Source organism: Mizuhopecten yessoensis, unplaced genomic scaffold (assembly GCF_002113885.1).
Source record: "Mizuhopecten yessoensis strain PY_sf001 unplaced genomic scaffold, ASM211388v2 scaffold2681, whole genome shotgun sequence".
Lineage (NCBI taxonomy): Eukaryota > Metazoa > Mollusca > Bivalvia > Pectinida > Pectinidae > Mizuhopecten > Mizuhopecten yessoensis.
In genome coordinates this window covers 99,858-119,267 of record NW_018404667.1, presented here as the reverse complement: position 1 = coordinate 119,267, position 19,410 = coordinate 99,858, and the positions used below count along the sequence as shown (strand labels likewise).

At 34.2% G+C, this 19,410-nt stretch overlaps 2 protein-coding genes across 2 annotated transcripts; both read left to right on the top strand.

Annotated features, from left to right (window-relative positions):
* Positions 1 to 7,109: 7,109 nt before the first annotated feature.
* On the top strand, positions 7,110 to 10,691 carry LOC110446391 (ankyrin repeat domain-containing protein 7-like). Its single transcript, XM_021491523.1, has 2 exons — positions 7,110 to 7,187; positions 10,287 to 10,691. The coding sequence occupies exons 1-2, from the start codon at positions 7,152 to 7,154 to the stop codon at positions 10,689 to 10,691; spliced, it is 441 nt and encodes a 146-aa protein (XP_021347198.1). The 5' UTR covers positions 7,110 to 7,151.
* Positions 10,692 to 12,073: 1,382 nt separating this feature from the next.
* LOC110446349 lies at positions 12,074 to 19,054 on the top strand. The gene is made up of 8 exons (XM_021491463.1): positions 12,074 to 12,420; positions 12,719 to 12,837; positions 14,191 to 14,540; positions 14,626 to 15,517; positions 15,699 to 15,726; positions 16,095 to 16,403; positions 16,787 to 17,091; positions 17,557 to 19,054. Exons 1-7 carry the CDS (start codon positions 12,189 to 12,191, stop codon positions 17,089 to 17,091), a joined length of 2,235 nt encoding a protein of 744 aa, XP_021347138.1. The 5' UTR covers positions 12,074 to 12,188; the 3' UTR covers positions 17,557 to 19,054.
* Positions 19,055 to 19,410: the final 356 nt, after the last annotated feature.

Here is a 19,410-nt window from a genome sequence, read left to right as displayed (position 1 = left end):
AACATAGAAAGTGTGGTAAAACAATGCTATTGTACATTTTTCTTGCCAAACAGATGGAAATAAATGGTCTTACACGTTTAAAATCACCAACCTTCTTGGATAGTTTCTTACATACATATTATATATGGTTCTCCCTGCTAAAACAATCATCAATAGTAACAACAAGAAGTTTGGCAATATGCACAGTTTCAATGACATGACCATTGATCTCAAATTTACAATGTCTTACCTTTGATAGCTTTTCGGATGAGCCAATCATCATGCATTGCGTCTTATTCAGGTTCAAACCTAGTTTGTCCTGGTCCATCCACTTTACTGTACGCTTCAGATCCTCTGACAGACTAAATTCATTATCGTTTACAGAAGTCCCCGCCGCATCCTGTGAGGTACCATCAGCGTACATAGTGACAGAACAATGATAAACATGTTTACTGTAGTCATTCATATAAAGCATAAAAAGGGCCCAAGGATGGATCCTTGAGGAGCAACAATTGTCACGGGTGTAAAATTGGACAATTTACCTTTATAATTTACACATTTAATTGATTTTGTGAAGAAGTAGATGGTGGTTTACTGTGTGGAATGCCACTTAAACTACTTTTCAAATAATCTGACAAGTGCCGACTCACTAGAGTGATTTGGACGAAACCCAAACTGACTGTCAGTCAACGGACTGTTCTCAGAGATATACGTACAGAGAGAAACATGCACCTGTCTCTCCAGTATCTTACTTACAAAAGGTAAAACAGAGATAGGCCTGTGTTTGTTGACATGAGACTTATCACCAGACTTCTTTTGGAAATGTATATGAATTAATAGATTAATTTAAAATATAAACAAGTGAATTATTTACAGCATCACCAGCCAATTTCAGTAACTTTCAGACATGTTGAAGGCTGTCGTCAAAACTTGGTTCCAATTTCAGAGCCAATTGTAATAAAAATGTATTGAAACAATTTGAAATATCAAAGTCATTTGTAACGTCATTGCCATTAACTTTGACACTCGAAGGAAGAAAACAAATTGAATTGGATTTGCATTTGCATTTTTAATTTTGGTAAGAACGCGATAACGAGATGCGCGAAACAACTGCCAGTCAGCTCTAGATTTTGATATCTTGGCCTTTTTTATGGTAATAATCTCGGTTAAACATTTCACTCATCATTTATCCATGGTTTTGTTTTTGGACTTAGACGTTTTTCCTTTAAAGGTAAATGTTTGTCTACAAATTCAAAAAAAAAGGTTCAGTAAATGTTTGCCAGGCGTCGTCAACTTCATCGAAAGTCTCTAAAATGGACCACGGAACCTGGTTCATGTCCCTTGAAAACAAATCTGAGTCTAGGTTTTTTTTCAAATTCCTAAATTTAATTGAAGCATGTCCGTTTGAGGATTTGTTTTGTTGCAGCTTATGAACGGCAAATATAAAGTGATGCTCACTTATACTTAGTGGTAACACTTCCACACTTTTATACGGAAAGTTAGTGTACGTCATATTGGAAAAGACCACCTCTAAAAGCTAGATAAATCAGGAGCACACCTGACACACAACTGCTACCGACAGCCATGTGCTACCGACAGCCATGTGCTACCGACATCCATGACCTTGACCTTTTCTTGTCCTTAAATACCAATATTTTACCCAAGGTAATATCCCTTTTTTTGTCAACTCACCCACATACGTCTTAGGTAACCACCCCGTAATCTACTCTTGCTTTGAATCGTAAAACTAACACGTCCATACCAGAACGATACATTGTGCCGTTTTTGTTTAATCATTGGAAATGCTTTTGTTGAAGTTTTGGCAATACTTTTATTTCATATTTGTTTGTATCTCCTGTATACACTAAATTTACTATTACACTAGCGTACTGTATTAAACTTTGCATATTGAACATAAAAAGGTGATTTACTCCACTTTCCAAAGAACAAAAGTCACATATAACTGGAAAGAAGGGACATGGCTTCGAATTGATAACACGTTTTCGAATTCCTGAATTAAATGTATTTGCATTCTACACTTGCCGCCAATGAAAACAGTTTGATTTGGAAAAAATGATGAAATATGATTAAAAGTCAGCAACACATAAGAAATGCTTACAAGCGGAAGATATGTTATCTCAGTCTTGTTGTCGTTTTTTGTTGTTGTAAATTTGATAATCAGTGTTTGACAGCATATAATGTTTTCATTTCCAGAATGAGTTTTACTAAAATTGCTGAATGTAGTACATTTCTATTGATGGAACCTACAAGAAAACAGGTTTTTACATAATTATAACAACTACATTATGGTATTCGTTACCATAGGGAGCACTGTCTACGGGGTTAATGTGTAAAAACCGGTTAAATGCCTAAAATTCTGACTGAACCGCAGCCGTTGACAGAGTCATCGATTTGGCCGTATTTAGTAGAAACGATACAGCTATTCTGTTTTATAGAAAGAGTTCTGTCGTGATACCGACTTCCTTTTTCGTACTAACGACAAAAATATCTCGTATTAAAAGAAATATTTATGTCGGAATGATAATTTAACATCTCGTAACAGTCACGTTTATATATAATGTTTTGTTGTTATAAGACTGAGTAAGTTGTAGGTCTCAAAACATTACAATAGATGCTTAAACTTGTTAATATTAGATTTATCGCAAAAGGTTATCGCTGATCGATTTATCTTAATGTCATGTGATTGCATTATGTTTGTTTTGTGAATCAGGCGCATTTGAGTGTCCCTTTAAATGGTAGTCTTTGCAAAGTGAATAATTAAGATATGCTAGAGGAAATACATATAATTGTTTCTTGTAAAACAGAAAAGAAATGGAGAGTTCTGATTATAGCCAATCAATTGAATAATAACGCCAAGTTAATATCAAAAATCGCAAAAGTCCACGTGATTATGATTCAGCATTTAAAAGTAAAAAAACATCGTCTTATGTACCCATCTACTGACAGCGAATCTTTTCTTATTTTTCCTCACAAATTGAAAACGTCACTTATTTCCATTAGTTGCAGACCAATGTGTACACTATCAGGAAGCAGGAAATAGTTGGTACTATTTAAGACATTTTTAGAACTAAATTGTTGAACTTTCTTTTTTTATTACAGTAGATGTTCCAAGTAACATTCCAAGGATTAGTCTAACTGTTTGTACGTGGAGGAATAATTTAAGTTGTAAAACCGACTTAAACTTTCATCTAAAAGGATTAGTTATCTCGTTCAAAAAGAGTGTTATGTCGTAATGACAACTTATTATCACGTTGAAAGACAGTGCATTATTACAATATAGCTAAGTCGTTATTAAAGATAACATGTCCTTATCGTATTTTTTTTCTATACGAACCGTGCCGCTTTTTGTTTGATTTAAGTATTAAACTTAGTTTGTGTCAAAGTTTATCGTAACATTTTGTATTTTTGCGGTCAGTAGAGCATTGAATTCCTTAATACACGGGAGTATAGATATACTACTTTGCTAATGTCACGTCTGTTGTAAAAAAATAATCTCAAATCGATTGATCTGATACGTCATATGATTAAACCTTTTATCTGTTTTGTGAGTCGGCGCAATGGAATGTCAGCCATATCATTCATGGTGACACGTTGGAGGAAAGCGGACCAATGGGGAGTTATGTTTATACTTTAAAAGTCCTTGTATCATCGTCACCAAGGAGCACTGGCTTAAATGTATTTGTTCTACAAGTCAATTTGCAGAATGCAGCTACCCGTGTATGTCACACTATGAAAACCCGAATGTAAAAGAAAACCGAGTGTAAATAAGTGTGTTTGTGGTCACCGTGTATACTTTAGGTAAGTAACTGTTTTATATGATGCTATTTTTGTTATAAAGGTAATTTCATGAGGAACTCTGAACCACTTTAAATCATAAAACTTCATAAAAAATACCTTTAGCAAACCAGACTCGTTATCTGTTAGGGCTATACCACAATTGCCTGCATTTGCCCTCTGTGATACACACTGTCTTGATACTCTCGTGATGGCATATCTACTGATTGTTTTGATTTTAATTGTTACATTTTTTGAAACAAATGGTATTATTCTCCTTTCAAGGGTCTCCATGTGGCACTTTGTCTGCCCTGGTTTTATCAATTTTGGTAAGAATTATGATTTTGTTGATACTTTGGTATCATGTATTATTATTGTGTGTGTTTAGTCAGTGGTCCTTTGGAAAGTATTGATTAAAAAGTATTTCAAAATCAAAATGTACTTTTTTCATAGTCTTTTCGTATTATCATTAATATTGACAAATTACTTTAAGTGAACCATTCACGCGTCACATAGTTCCACTCACAGGTTTCCATTCAACAGTTCAGTTCCCATTTCCAAATCCGGCTACCTGCACGGTACCAGTTTATGTTCTTACTACACATGCAATCTTATTTTATTTCCTGTCTGCTCTTATCCCTACACTTATGACGACATGCACCCAGGTTCTTCTGTGTGGAACAACATTTTCAGTTAAGCTGACGCCGTTGACCAGGTGCCTTTTTAATGTTAGTTGTTGATGCCAGCTCTTACCTAATGTTGAAGTGCAGTTCTCACTTATCTTTTGAATTCTCCTAAGATATTGATGCATGGATATAATACATAAGACAATCATCACAACTAATACTCTCACCATTCAAGCAATAATTTATAAACAAAATAATAACATGATATTTCACGGCTCTGTAATATTTAGCATAACATGTAGCAAACATAGAGTAAGCGTCCAGTTTGGCACCACACGGCATCCATACATGTTTTACCCTCTATAGTGATTTTTTTGCCTAGCCCGTGAGGTTCTGCGCTATGAGTATCAAACGCGAGACATGAGGTTATGGCGACGCTTGGTTACCTGTGTCCTGAGCTCGTGTAACTGTTTTCTCTGTACACTTACTGTACAGTATGTCCTCCGCATACGTGGTTTGACATACACAAAAATAGCACAGGACAAACGGCATACCATCAACTTATACACCACAAAACAATAAAAATATGACTCTCTTCCCGTATAACGTAATTCAAATATGCCGTTATCAGTAGGTATTAAAAAGCAAACAATACCTTGCAACAAATACTGATATACCCCATATATTGACTATTATATCTGCCTAAGTTATTGACCTTTACCTATAGTTGACTTACTTCTTTTATGACGTTATAAGTAATTATAAAGATATCAGGGAAGTATTACAAAAATATATTTTTGACAGCAAACACTGTTATGGTTAGATATGTTGCAAACATTGATGATTCTCATAAGGTCACGTGTGCAGTGAAGGCGCTATACAATTAAACAGGATGTATTCTATAATTCAAGCAAGTTTGAAATGCTTTCCCAGTTATGAAACGTATATCTTGTCATTGTCCAGTACAAGATGATGGTGTGTATGCGTGGAAAAGTAGTGCGTGTATGTGCATATGCTATGTAACATATCTTTGTTAATGCATGAAAATAAACAAAAAAATATAAAAAAATAACAAACACAAAATACAAAAAAGTACAAAGTACTGTATTTGGCATATTTGTGTTATTGTAGGGTCTTCTTTGTAATAAGAAATAAACCACTAAAATGAAATCATAGTATTGGGTATTCTGTCATAAAGAGTAGACCAGGCTACAATGCCATCGCCCGGGTGCTTTTGATTATTTAAAGGAAGTTGTCTGAATATTCTTTAATCATTTGACCCCTGTGATATAGAAAGTGAGTCAGTATCCTTCATTGGAACAAACCTGATTACCCATATATGAACACCTTTGGGCTTTTGGTAATCAAGAGAAAGTTGTTCTTGATCGTCTAGTTCTGACTAACACGCACGGCATTAGTAAAAGGGAAATGGGTTGCTAGTTTTCAGCACTTTTATTACAAATTGTATTGTTTATAATAAACATTAAAAATTATATATGTTTATGGTTTGATTTATGAAATCTATAAGTTCGTTGTGATCTTGTCGGCTTGTAACGAAGTTAGAAGGGGTGGGAGTAAACTGGAATCAGTTTGTCCGTCTGTCCGACTGTCTGTCAGTAGAAAAAAATTGTCCGGACAATTCCTTCTCAAGTAATAAACCAATTCAAATGAAAGTTTCCAGGTATGATAACTGTTTGTTGAACAGATCTTGTCCTGACAATTTTTCCTAATTTAATGGGTCGCTTGCAAAGAAAGTTTACATATATGGTTACTGCCACAATGACATTGTCCGTCCAAGTGTGTTCATTTTTCATTCTGACTCTTTTAAAAGGAGTTTTCATCCTTTGTTGAAAGAGGTAAACTGTTGCTGTCCCCTCAACTACTCGATCGATTTCATTGAAAAGGTTACAGATATGATTATTACTCCCTGATGTCATGCACCAGGTATTTCTTTTTTTTTCTCTCCATTTCGACCGATTTTAAGGAGTTATGGCCCTTATTAAAAATATCTGTTTTGACAACTCTTCCTAAACTAGTTCATCTGGGCTCACACGATTAGTATGAAAGTATGTTGTGGCATGGGTAGAGAGAACATGAATCATGTCAGTGACCTATATACTGAAATAATTGTACTTTGCAATAAATACAAAAATCCTCACAGATGGGAAACTATAGATTGCTTTGCAATGATTTGATTTAGAGGGCTTTATCTTACAGTTCTGTTTTATATAGGATCGGCGGGTATTAGTAAGCCTTTGGCTGACAGTTCTAGTTATTCATAAATTGTGATACATAGCTTAAGCAAACTATATAAGAACATGTAAGCAATTGTAATGCAATTGTAATGCAATTATAAAGAATATTGATTGGAAGCAACGACATGGTTAGACTGTACGACAAAGAAAGATGTTTCAATGAGTATCTGAACACACTGTGCAACGATAAGCTGGTAAAATATTGCAACAACAACAACAGATAATGGGCGGGATTTCAAAGAAATAAGACTACATGGGAACGGCATACCTCTAGTTTGTTATTTGATCAGTTCATTAGTGATGATGCTTGCATGACTTCTACATATGCTGATTAACGATACACGGCTATAAATTCGAGTTGACTTTATATCATTTCTACAGAGATTTTCTTACGTCAAAATATACTTGTTGGCATTTTTATTGAAATTATTGAAATTTTCAACTTCCTTTTTTTCAGGACTCGGGACACTGAACTGGAGCAGACTGCAATTTAGCAATGGCGACGGGAGAGTCAACGCAATCAAGTGATCAGGTACGATGAGTTGTAGGAAAGGGATTTATAATCTTCAGACACTCTTTATAGCCTAGGAGAATACTTTGTCATTAAGGGTCAATACGATGATCATTTCCTTCGTGTTCCTTCTATATAATGACTTTTAACTAAAAAAGGTTAGCAATAATATATCAGTCAGCATGATTTGAAAATCATGAAATATATCTTAATCGTATTCCTCACTAACATATGTAGGTGTTCTATTAATTTGTGTAATATGTCTATTGTTTACAATGAATTCATAGGTTTGTTATGTCTGCCAGCTTGTCATCTTCATGTTGTATTTACCTACTAGCCGAAGCTACTTTTAATGGGAATCCCCTTGCCATGGTGAAGTGAGAAGTTTCCGGTATTTGCAAAAAATATCAAAGTTGTTAAAATCTGTGTATCGATCTCTACTAAATACGGAAGGTATGTGATAAAAGCAAGACCACACACTTGTGTTTTTGTAACGAATCAAAAAGCATTCATTTATTGCGCAGACGTATATACATATACTTAATACTGTACATAGAAAAACGTTTCCTATTTATATAATTTAATACACGGGAATACCTGTAACAAGTATATCATTAATACTGTACATAGAAACATGTTACCTATTTAAATAGTTAAATACATCGGAATACCTGTTACCAGTAGATACTAAATATTGTACATAGAAACACGTTACCTATTTATATAATTAAATACACGGGAATACCTGTTACCAGTATATACTTAATACTGTGCATAGAAACGCGTTACCTATTTATATAATTAAATACACGGGACAACCTGTTACCAGTATATACTTAATACTGTGCATAGAAACACGTTACCTATTTATATAATTAAATACACGGGAATCCCTGTTACCAGTATATACTTAATACTGTGCATAGAAACACGTTCCCTATTTATATAATTAAATACATGGGAATACCTGTTACCAGTATATACTTAATACTGTACATAGAAACGCGTTACCTATTTATATAATTAAATACACGGGAAAACCTGTTACCGGTATATACTTAATACTGTGCATAGAAACACGTTACCTATGTATATAATTAAATACATGGGGATACTTGTTTCCAGTATATATTAATACTGTACATAGAAAAACGTTTCCTATTTATATAATTTAATAAACTGGAATACCTGTTACCAGTATATCATTAATACTGTACATATAAACATGTTCCCTATTTATATAGTCAAATACATGGGAAAACCTGTTACCAGTAGATACTAAATATTGTACATAGAAATAAGGTACCTATTTATATAATTAAATACACGGGAAAACCTGTTACCGGTATATACTTAATACTGTGCATAGAAACACGTTACCTATGTATATAATTAAATACATGGGGATACTTGTTTCCAGTACATAATTAATACTGTACATAGAAAAACGTTTCCTATTTATATAATTTAATACACTGGAATACCCGTTACCAGTATATCATTAATACTGTACATAGAAACATGTTACCGATTTATATAGTCAAATACATGGGAATACCTGTTACCAGTAGATACTAAATATTGTACATAGAAACACGTTACCTATTTATATAATTAAATGCATGGGGATACTTGTTTCCAGTATATAATTAATACTGGACATAGAAATGCGTTTCCTATTTATATAATTTAATACACTGGAATACCCGTTACCAGTATATCATTAATACTGTACATAGAAACATGTTACCTATTTATATAGTCAAATACATGGGAATACCTGTTACCAGTAGATACTAAATACTGTATATAGAAACACGTTACATATTTATATAATTAAATACACGGGAATACCTGTCACCAGTATATACTTAATACTGTGCATAGAAACGCGTTACCTATTTATATAATTAAATACACGGGAAAACCTGTTACCGGTATATACTTAATACTGTGCATAGAAACACGTTACCTATTTATATAATTAAATACATGGGAATACTTGTTTCCAGCATATAATTAATACTGTACATAGAAAAACGTTTCCTATTTATATAATTTAATACACTGGAATACCTGTTACCAGTATATCATTAATACTGTACATAGAAACATGTTACCTATTTATATAGTCAAATACATGGAAATACCTGTTACAAGTAGATAATAAATATTGTACATAGAAACACGTTATCTATTTGTATATCTAAATACACAGGAATACCTGTTACCAGTATATACTTAATACTGTATATAGAAACACGTTACCTATTTATATAATTAATTACATGGGGATACCTGTTACCAGTATATAATTAATACTGTACATAGAAACACGTTACCTATTTATATATTTAAATACACGGGAATACCTGTTACCAGTATATACTAAATATTGTATATAGAAACACGTTACCTATTTATATAATTAAATACATGGGAATACCTGTTACCAGTATATAATTAATACTATACATAGAAACACGTTTCCTATTTATATAATTAAATACACGTGAATACATGTAACCATTATATGTTTAAATTCATAGCAACAAGTGTTCCGTTGTATGTAAAAATAAATTAAAAAGAACACATTTTATCAGTACATATCTTACAACTCTTAACAGAAACATTTGTTTCCTATAAATTATCGTATACTATACAAAGCTTGTTTTTTATCGATTCAAACATATTACAGGCTGTTGTAATAACAGTTAATAAATGTAACCATCTCAGCATGTATACATTACTTTCCTTTGTATTTAACTTTAATCAATATCAAACTCCTGGTAGAAATAGTATTGGTTAAATGTCGAGCTAAAATATCCTCTGGATTTCCTTGACTGCGTTGGTTATATCCATCGGATTGTTGTTGATGATGACGACATTCGTGATAACAGAAGTGAGAGTAGCAAATACAAAAATAAAAATAATGTAACTCACCCAATATCAAATATCACTTTAGTTGCTTTCTGAATTATATCTTTGTTACATAGTTGTTCAACCTAATTTTAAATTCATAAATATATGAGTACATTATAATTGGTGTTGTATTATATATGCCAAAATTATCGACAGGTTGAAGGTAGAGTGTCAATTATTTCTTGCAATATGTTACAGACGGCAACCATGTCTTCAGTTACACCTCTTCACGATGCCGTCTGTCATGGAAATCTCAAAAAAGTACATGAGCTGGTTAGGTCTGGGGCGAATCTTGGGACAAGAGATAGTTTAGGGCATACACCTCTGATGTGTGCCGTAGCTTTAGACTATAAACATATTGCTGAATTTCTATCAAAAAAAATGAGTTATCAGGACTTGAATGTGATGGACAACGCCCAGCGCAATGTGTTACATATGATGGCATTCCTTGATCGTCCGTGGCCACAGTTGATGCAGGACATATCAAGTATGTGTCCGAATTTATTACAACAGACAGACAAAACTGGACTTCGATCGAAAGATATTGCAAGGAGAAGAAGTCGACGTGTTTACAAAATTATCGGTAAGTTATCTCAGTCGTAGTTATATTGATCCACACTAATGTACATACTAGGATATTTTATTACGTATATACAGGACCACACCTATTCATAAACAACACTTAGTGACGTTAAAATGTCATTCTGCAATGCTTGTGATGTAACGACCCTTTCAATTGGCAAATCACTATTGATAATAGGACGATACACCATGCGCAAGTGTGTATTATCTTTCAACAGACCAAAGCTCTTCCAAAAACCTTCGCGTGTCCAGTTTAGACTCTACTATCAAATAATAATGAATACGTTACACACTTTTTAAATGTCAAATACTGTTGCTTTGTTCAGAGCAATTGGAGCAGCAACATGAGCAGATACAGCAGGAGAGAAAGCAGCATCAGCAATATACGGCAAGAATAGCTAAGAATATAGACAATCCTTGTGATATTACCATTACTGTCGTTGGTCACCAGGGAGTTGGCAAGTCTTGTTTTGTTCGACAACTCAAAGAGGAATATATTCCAAAAGGCGGACCTGGTGCGACAGATACCGCTGATGTCTATGTCAACTATATAGCCTACGACCCGAACACTGGATTCCGACAGACAATTCATGAAGATGGGGAAATTAAAATGGGTAGTCGGCGACTAAGACAGATCGTTGACCGACACCAAAAAGAGGAAAACGCATCTGTGGAACCGTCTGCAGATGCACCAGGTCGTCACCATGATAAAGAAGAAGCGTCACCAAATACACCAGATCTACTCGTGGCATCAATAAATGCATTAACGTTGGATGCGCCTGTATCTAGGAAAAAGACAGGTAACTGTAACGACGCATTTAGCCAGTAGAGATTTGTAAATACCTTTTATCTTTTAAGAACGATTTTTAGCAATGCAACTATCACAATCGCTTGCAAGCCTATCATTGCTTTAAAATATTAAACCATCAGTAGATGAGGGTGGAGTATACCATAAACATATCACTTAAAGCTTATGAGTATCGAAGATGGATTAAACAAAATTGTGATGTGTAATACTTGCTATAGCGTTACTGAAACAATCTTAATGCATTTACTCTTCAGGTATCAAACAGACACCGAAACAAGTGAGAGCAAAAGTAAGAGGTAAGATGCCTTAGTCATTCCAAAAGGTAAACGTAGCCTACTGACTTTACACCAACGATTAACAGGATACAAGCGGATGCTAAACATCAAGCTCATATGCATGATAATTAAACAAAAACTTATCAATTGATATGGCTTTTCTATTTTACAAAATACATGCATGTCACAAATTTCAATTTATGATCAGTGAACGTAACTGTGAAGAATATTAAGATATACAATGGTTAAAAGTTTATATCTGCATTACATAACTTCATTTTCAATATCTTATTAAACCCTTTCTTTTCAGAAGAAGTTGACCAAAAAGAAATACCTCAACAACAAAGCAGCGGAAATCCTACTTCTTCAGAAGTTCAACATGATGACATACCTCAAGAACAAATTAGAAAACATGTTTTCCCTTCAGAAAAACATATGCACCAGGAAATACCCGATAAACAAAGGATCGTTATAGAGAATATAATGTGCACCGACATAGATGGTGATGGCGCTGAAAAGGTTAAGGGCTTCGTCACAATCTATGACTTTGGAGGGGAGAAGGTGTTCTACAACACGCACCACTGTTTCATGTCAAGCAACATGGTCTTCGTTCTGGTGTTCGACGTCGCTATGTGTCTCGATCCAAGCCGAAAAAGGGAAGGCTATGGTACTGTTTAAACGTTTTTTATATTTTTTTAAAGCTCTTACTAATAATTGTTTTAGAGCTAATATAGCCAATCAATAATACGCTTGTCTGACGTTTCGATAGCTAGTACAATATATTTTCTCTGATATTCAAGATTGATCAACCATATGTAATAGTGTATAGGAAACATTGTGTTTATGCATTGGATAAATAACACAGAGACACAAGTAACGAAGGGCGGCCTAATTAATGACGCATGCCCTGTTCAGGCCTGCTGCACCAAGTCGCTATTATTAGCGTCGTAATTTGTGTTTTACAGAAAGAATCGAATTCTGGCTGAGGTCCATCGCTACCTATGCTATTGACCAAGCAGCACATGGTAAAGGAACTCCTCCTATCATCCTCGTGGGATCACACATGGACATTGCTTCTTCTAATGTAAGGTTTTAAAAGCACATATATACATTTATATATATTATAAAAACTGAAGAAAGGGATCCTTACGGACGAAGAAATAAGATAAAGAGGAAAAATCTAAACAACAAGTCTTTAAGCTTTATATACATATATGAAGCGATAAATCGTTTTAAATGTCCTTCTGATGGTAAAAATATAAATTAAACAACACACGAAGACTAGTATAATCGGCTACCGCTTTCGCCCATCTTGGAGCTCTTCAGGCAATTTAAATGTATTTGCGACGTCAAAAATGGAGTATACATACTTAAGACGTCAATAATAATGACGTCATAAACAAAGTACACATAAGGCGAAAGTCTAGAAATTGCAACGACTTTAAAAGATAACATGAATGTACTTGCATTAAATGCGTCAATGGAATATTATGTGTACTTTGTTTATGACGTCATTATTTTTGACGTCTTAAGTACGTGTACTCCATTTATGACGTCATAAATCAATCGAAATCTAATCTTCGTGTTTTGTTTTATTTATACATACATACATATATTGTATGGAAAGTCTGAAGAATTTCCTTGGTGAGATGAAAGCGCTAAAGACGTGTTGTTAAGAGTTTCATTTTAAATAATATCTTTGTCCGTAAAGGATGTTTCCGCTGTTATAATATTTATATATATATATTGATACCTTAAATAAATGTGTTTGTTCTGTTTTATTTTTTTTCAAATCTGCAATTTTGATTGACTAGTGATATGCTAGTTATCTTTTATGGACAAATTTGACGTTAAAGGAAAGCATTAACACAGTCATGCTTTTGTTAAGTTGATAACAAATGCTTGTTTTAAATTTTCATTTTTTAAAAAACCTTTTGTAAGTGTCGCTGTAAAAAGTAACTTGGATTACTTGCAGAAAAAAACAACATTTCGTGATGCTAAATTCGAATAAAAATCAATAAACATTAGGATAAAGAAACAATATGATTTTATTGTATGCACAAAAAAGAGTCGTTACAAGTACTGCTTATCACAGATGCGTCAACACAGTCATATTTCCTATATCTTGTAGTTTTTTCTATAGATTTAATTTTAACCGGTTTATAATTATCAATCCTCTCCCCAGATGGAATCAAATGGATAGTTTACCATTTGAAATCTGAGCAATATTTCTACTAAGCCATCCCGCCCCACTACATATCTTCATGAATAATACAAATCATCTGTTCAATCCCGTTATTAATGTCTTTGTTTCTTTCGAGGAATAATTTTGATATATATTTAACACTGAAATCAAAAGTTAGATAGAAATATCTGCTACTTTAAAATTTACGAAGGCTTATCAATTAACGTCCTCCAACGATTTTTTTTTACACAGAAGGAAGATCAAACAAGATTATTTGACTCAGTGATAGCACAGCTGAACGAGAATACAGAAATTCGTGGAATTATTAAAACCCTCGTCCATGAAATGTTTCCCATTGCACATCTAAATATTTCAACTGGAAAGCAAACTACCTACTTGAATGTGTGGAAGAAGATAATAGAGGTTGCCCCGCTCCAATCTCAGTGGATGAAACCCGTACCTGCAAGATGGGTCGCCTTTGAACACGAGTTGGTGAGACTGAAAAATGAAAGCAATGCTATCCTGACATATGCTGATTTGTTGGAAATCAACAGGGAGTTAGCAGTGCCATTAGAAGAAGATGACATCATCCAATTCATATGGTAGGTAGAAATCGGCATCGCTTTTTTTTTAGTTAGGCTTCTACCATTTTATATTATTTTTCTAACAAAGATGTTTCCATTTCAGGAAACTGAAGTTTTTCGGATCTTTTCTGTGCTTTGATCTCCATAGCAAATCACCATTCATCGTTCTTCGAGCACAGTGGATAATAGATGCATTCAAAGCCATTATAACCGACCGAAAGTTTACTTCCAAACTAACGGCGAAGCAGAGACTTCAGTGGTCGGAATATGAAAAATCTGGTATTTTACCGGTAAACTTCATGAGACAACTTTGGGGGCAGGACAAGAAATTTGGGTTTCTTGAAAAAGAAGACAGACTCTGCATCGCATTGGAAACTCTCGGTTTACTATCTAAACCACTGTCGGTAGGTACCGAGGTGGATTACTTCATAGTTCCAAGTATTCTACAAACTGCAGATCCCGAGATAATTGGCCCAGTGCTTGATAAACCTGACACTGTTACCACTGCCACTCTTTGCCTTAGGTTCGACAACCCTTTCATCCCACAGGCCGTGTGGGACAAGATGATTGCCTCCTGTATTCACAGGTTTCAGCGACTTGAACAGCCCGGACTTGATGGTTTAAAGTTCATCCGACGCGGAATCGTTTGCCTTTCGGTGGATTGCTTATGGAACATGATCATCAACTGCAGCGACAATGCCATGAAAGTGACATTGTTCAAAGAGAATACAGATCGTTCAATACCAACTGGAACTGGAATTCCATTGCTCCACGTTCTTGAATTTCTTCTCAAGCGTATTCTTGAGTTGAATCACCAAAGTCATCTAGGATACCAATTCTACCTTCATAATGACTACCGGTTCTCAACCGATGATAAGTTGGTGAAGTTGGACGATCTTCTAGACACGCCACGTTTAATATGCTACGGTTTAAAAGGACCTGGCTGGATAGATAGAGACGACCTTTACGTCTGGTTTAAAGATCCAAATCACAAGGTAAACAGTTTATACTTTTTTCCATAAGAGTTAATACGCAATCGTGCTTATAAGTTCTATATATTATGGTTTCTCATTGCTGAAATATTAAGTGTCCATGCTCTTTTGAAATTCATCATATTTTGTATCTTGTCAGAAAATGGTTCGGCGACAAAAAAACAACATTTTGTTTGTTTTGTAGGTGAAACAGGCTCATAGTCGTAACGATGGTAAGTTGTTGACCTTGGACTTATATGGGTGATTTACTAACATGATCAACTTTAATTTTTACGCATATTGTATATATCGTTGTAAATATCATTTGTTCAATAAATCAGTATTACAAGTTGAAACAATTTACTAATATCCCTATCGATCAATACAATAATTGTGAATCTAAACACTTTGTCATAATCATTTAAAATTTCGCTATTGCATATAATGTTTTAGCAACTAAATAAATCGTTTATAATCAGTGTTCGACAATCAGGAGAATTTCACAAATGTTTTTGCAATTGTCTTTTGATTTGTTTATAAAATATGTTAGTATGCTTTTCCATTTAAAACTACTATGTTTATGGGATTTTACATGTTGCAGACAAAATGAAGGGTTTACCTGACAGAAAACTGTCATTCAAAGAGATTGGTAGAGTATCTAGATACATCGGCAGAACATACCAGACGTTCTTTTCCGAGCTGGACTGTCCGGTCGAGCTTGTTGATCAGGAGATGGAAGAGCACCGCCACCTCGCTTTTAGATCTCGCATAGCAAAGGTCTTTATTCATCTCCTCAAAACGAAGGCGGATACTAGATTCTTGGCTATAGCAGATGCGATGTCACGACACGGGATTGACCCTTCCAAGCTCGTGAACATTCTGGACTCCAACAGGAATGTTACTTTTGATGGTATTTACAAAGTTTCGTTATAGTCTGACTGTTTGTGTAGGGAATCTATATCTATCCCCTTTTCCGAACATTTCTGTTTTGTCTGATGTCGCACCTTTATAATTCACCTAAACGTGTTTAGTCTTTACAGTGGTTCTCGTTAGATGTTGTTTCTTGTGTCTACTAGTCTCGCGTTCGTCCCCGGAATGTATTTGTTCCGTGTTGTAATGACAGCGTAATGTACCTTCTAACTTAAGTTCATTATACATGTACTTCTCGAGCTCATCGAGACAGTATCGATGAAACACAATGAGCGATTTCATTTAAGAAATATTGGAAGAATCACAAGTTTTCGTTTTTGTTGTTTTCTTTTTCAAATGCACCAAGATATTATTTGTTTCCAGACGAGACGTCGCCAGCTAGCGTGCTGCAAAAGTGCCCGTCTACGAAGGATGCTTCGATCATTTCTGACCATGTTGACATCAAGACATATTTTAACTTGTTCCTGGAACTCGGTTTTTCACCCGCAAAGATAGATGACTTTGACGACCAATACAGACATATAAAAACTCGCGTGAAGGTCACTGCCATGCTGGAAGCGTTCATAAAAGAGACCGATCCCTGTCCAACGGTCAACACAATACTCCTGGCGATGCATGAATGCGACATGGACACCGAATCCCTGATCGGAGGATTAAAACCTCCATAGGTACTGAACATTTTACTATTTGGAGAGAAACAAAACAAAATGTTCAAACTGTCTAGATATACTTGAAATGTTGAGATGCTTCATATTATTTCTTATATACAGAAACGCTTTCTCCCTTCAGATCGACGCTTCATAATTTTATATTAACATAATCTGAAGTAATAAATTTATGTAAAAGATGACAACAGAACACTTAAACGTATTGTATCAAGACAACCAAAACAAGACCAACAATTAAATCTTATCAATGTAATATTCTTATTGATTCCGTAATGGTTGTTTGATAACTTCATTATCATACATATCTGACTGATAGTATATTTCCTGATGAACAATTTTGTCGTGATCCTAATTAATAAGTATTATGTTATAAAACTGTTTTGAATTATAAACAAAATTATTCTCAAACTAGCATATATATATGTACATTTCATAGTAATATTCTTTTCGTTTTATTGATTGTAGATACAGGATGTTTTAGTGACGTCTGTTGTCTTGGAGACGTGATAGAAGATATACCGGTTATCAACTAAACCTGGTTAGGAGGTGATGCACCAGTTGAACCCATGGGAGTAGGGCGTAATTAGGACGATTGTATCATAGTTAATATTTGTGCCTAAATGTGTAATCAAATGCAGATGAACTGTTTGCTGTACAGTAGCTGAGCATAACATGGTATGTAGTTACAAGCTTCGTGTTGCTGACTTAGGAAGTATTTATACTAGTAAAATACACAAATTGTGGTATTATGAATGGTCAACATTTTGTCATTGGCTGTGTAAATAAGACATGTAATGTATAATTTGCAAAACTGAAAAGTCACCCTTTAATATTTAAAACTAAATACAAATATATCATGTATTCAATGGGATATAAGCTAATCAATACACACACATGATATAATGTTTTGTAAACAGCATATATCCCTTAACGTCGTATATGTATGAACTGTCTTTTGTACATTTCAAGATATATGTTATTCTTCAAAGCAAGATGTAATTCAATGACAGTTTGGTCATTTTATGTAAAAATGCATCTATAACAAACCGTATATATTTGGAAAAAAGGATATCTTTATTTTTTTAGGAAAAACATTTGCAATGGAGAAATCTATATCCGAGTTGCATATCAAGATAATGTCATTTTTTTAAAGATATCATTTGTTTCTATTAGATATTTCTCTATTTCATTTTAAAATGTTTCTCTTGTGTGTTTCTCTTTTTTATTGAAATTTATGTCTAAGAATTAGGTGAACCATTTTAGTTGTTATATGTTAAGCTGGCTTGTAATACTAAGCAAAAGCAAATATATAAGTAAGTCATAATCCACACGTACATGTTTAATGTGGTGTCTGTGTGTAAATACATGTTATGTACATAGGATATTTACTTTATTAAATATTCAGGATAATGCACAACATTTTTGAAAGGTATAATCGAAGACATATAATTTGTATACTTTTCGGGCTGTGTCAATAAGTATAGTTGCATGACCATGGGCCGTTAAGTTTACTTCATATTATCGTAATCAATCCGTTTCCATGTTAAAACTAAGGGATGGTACTGGTCTAACTGGTGAACTGTCTGGTTACGGCGAAGTGCCGTAATAACGTTTATCAAGTTATTTCATCGAATGCTGTATATCGCAATTGGCTTAAATAGTACTGATATTAATTACAATGGAATTAAAATTAGCAGAAAATTCCAATCCGTAAATAAATGTGAAAATTAATATCTCCAGAAATAAAGTGATATACAGTATGTTTCATTCAAAATTGTTTTCCAAAATCATCTCGCAAAATAGAGTTTTAAAATTTGATAGCAATTCATGTAAACTTTACTACGACTCTACCAAACTTGTAACGCTATCAAGTTTGATTCACTTCCAGAATACGACACATTATTTTAGCTCACCTGGTCCGTCGTCCGTCCGTCCGTCCGGCGTCCGGCGTCAATATTTTACTTTAAACGACTTCTTCTTAATAGCCGAAAGGCCTAGGGTGTAGATATTTGGCCAGAAGCAAACTGGGATAATGGGCTACAAAATTGTGAAAATTAATGACCTTCAACCATTTTCAAGGTCACAGGGGTCAAATATGTTAAAAACTTTAAACATCATCTTTTCGATAACCAAACTGCCCAGGGAGATGATATTTGGCCAGTAGTTTGCTGAGGTGAAGGGCTACCAAGTTTCTTCAAATGAATGACCTTAAATTATATTCAAGGTCACAGGGGTCAAATATGTTAAAAATCCAAACAACTTCTGTTCAATAACCAAAATGCCCAGGGTGATGATATTGGGTCAATAGCATGCTGAGAT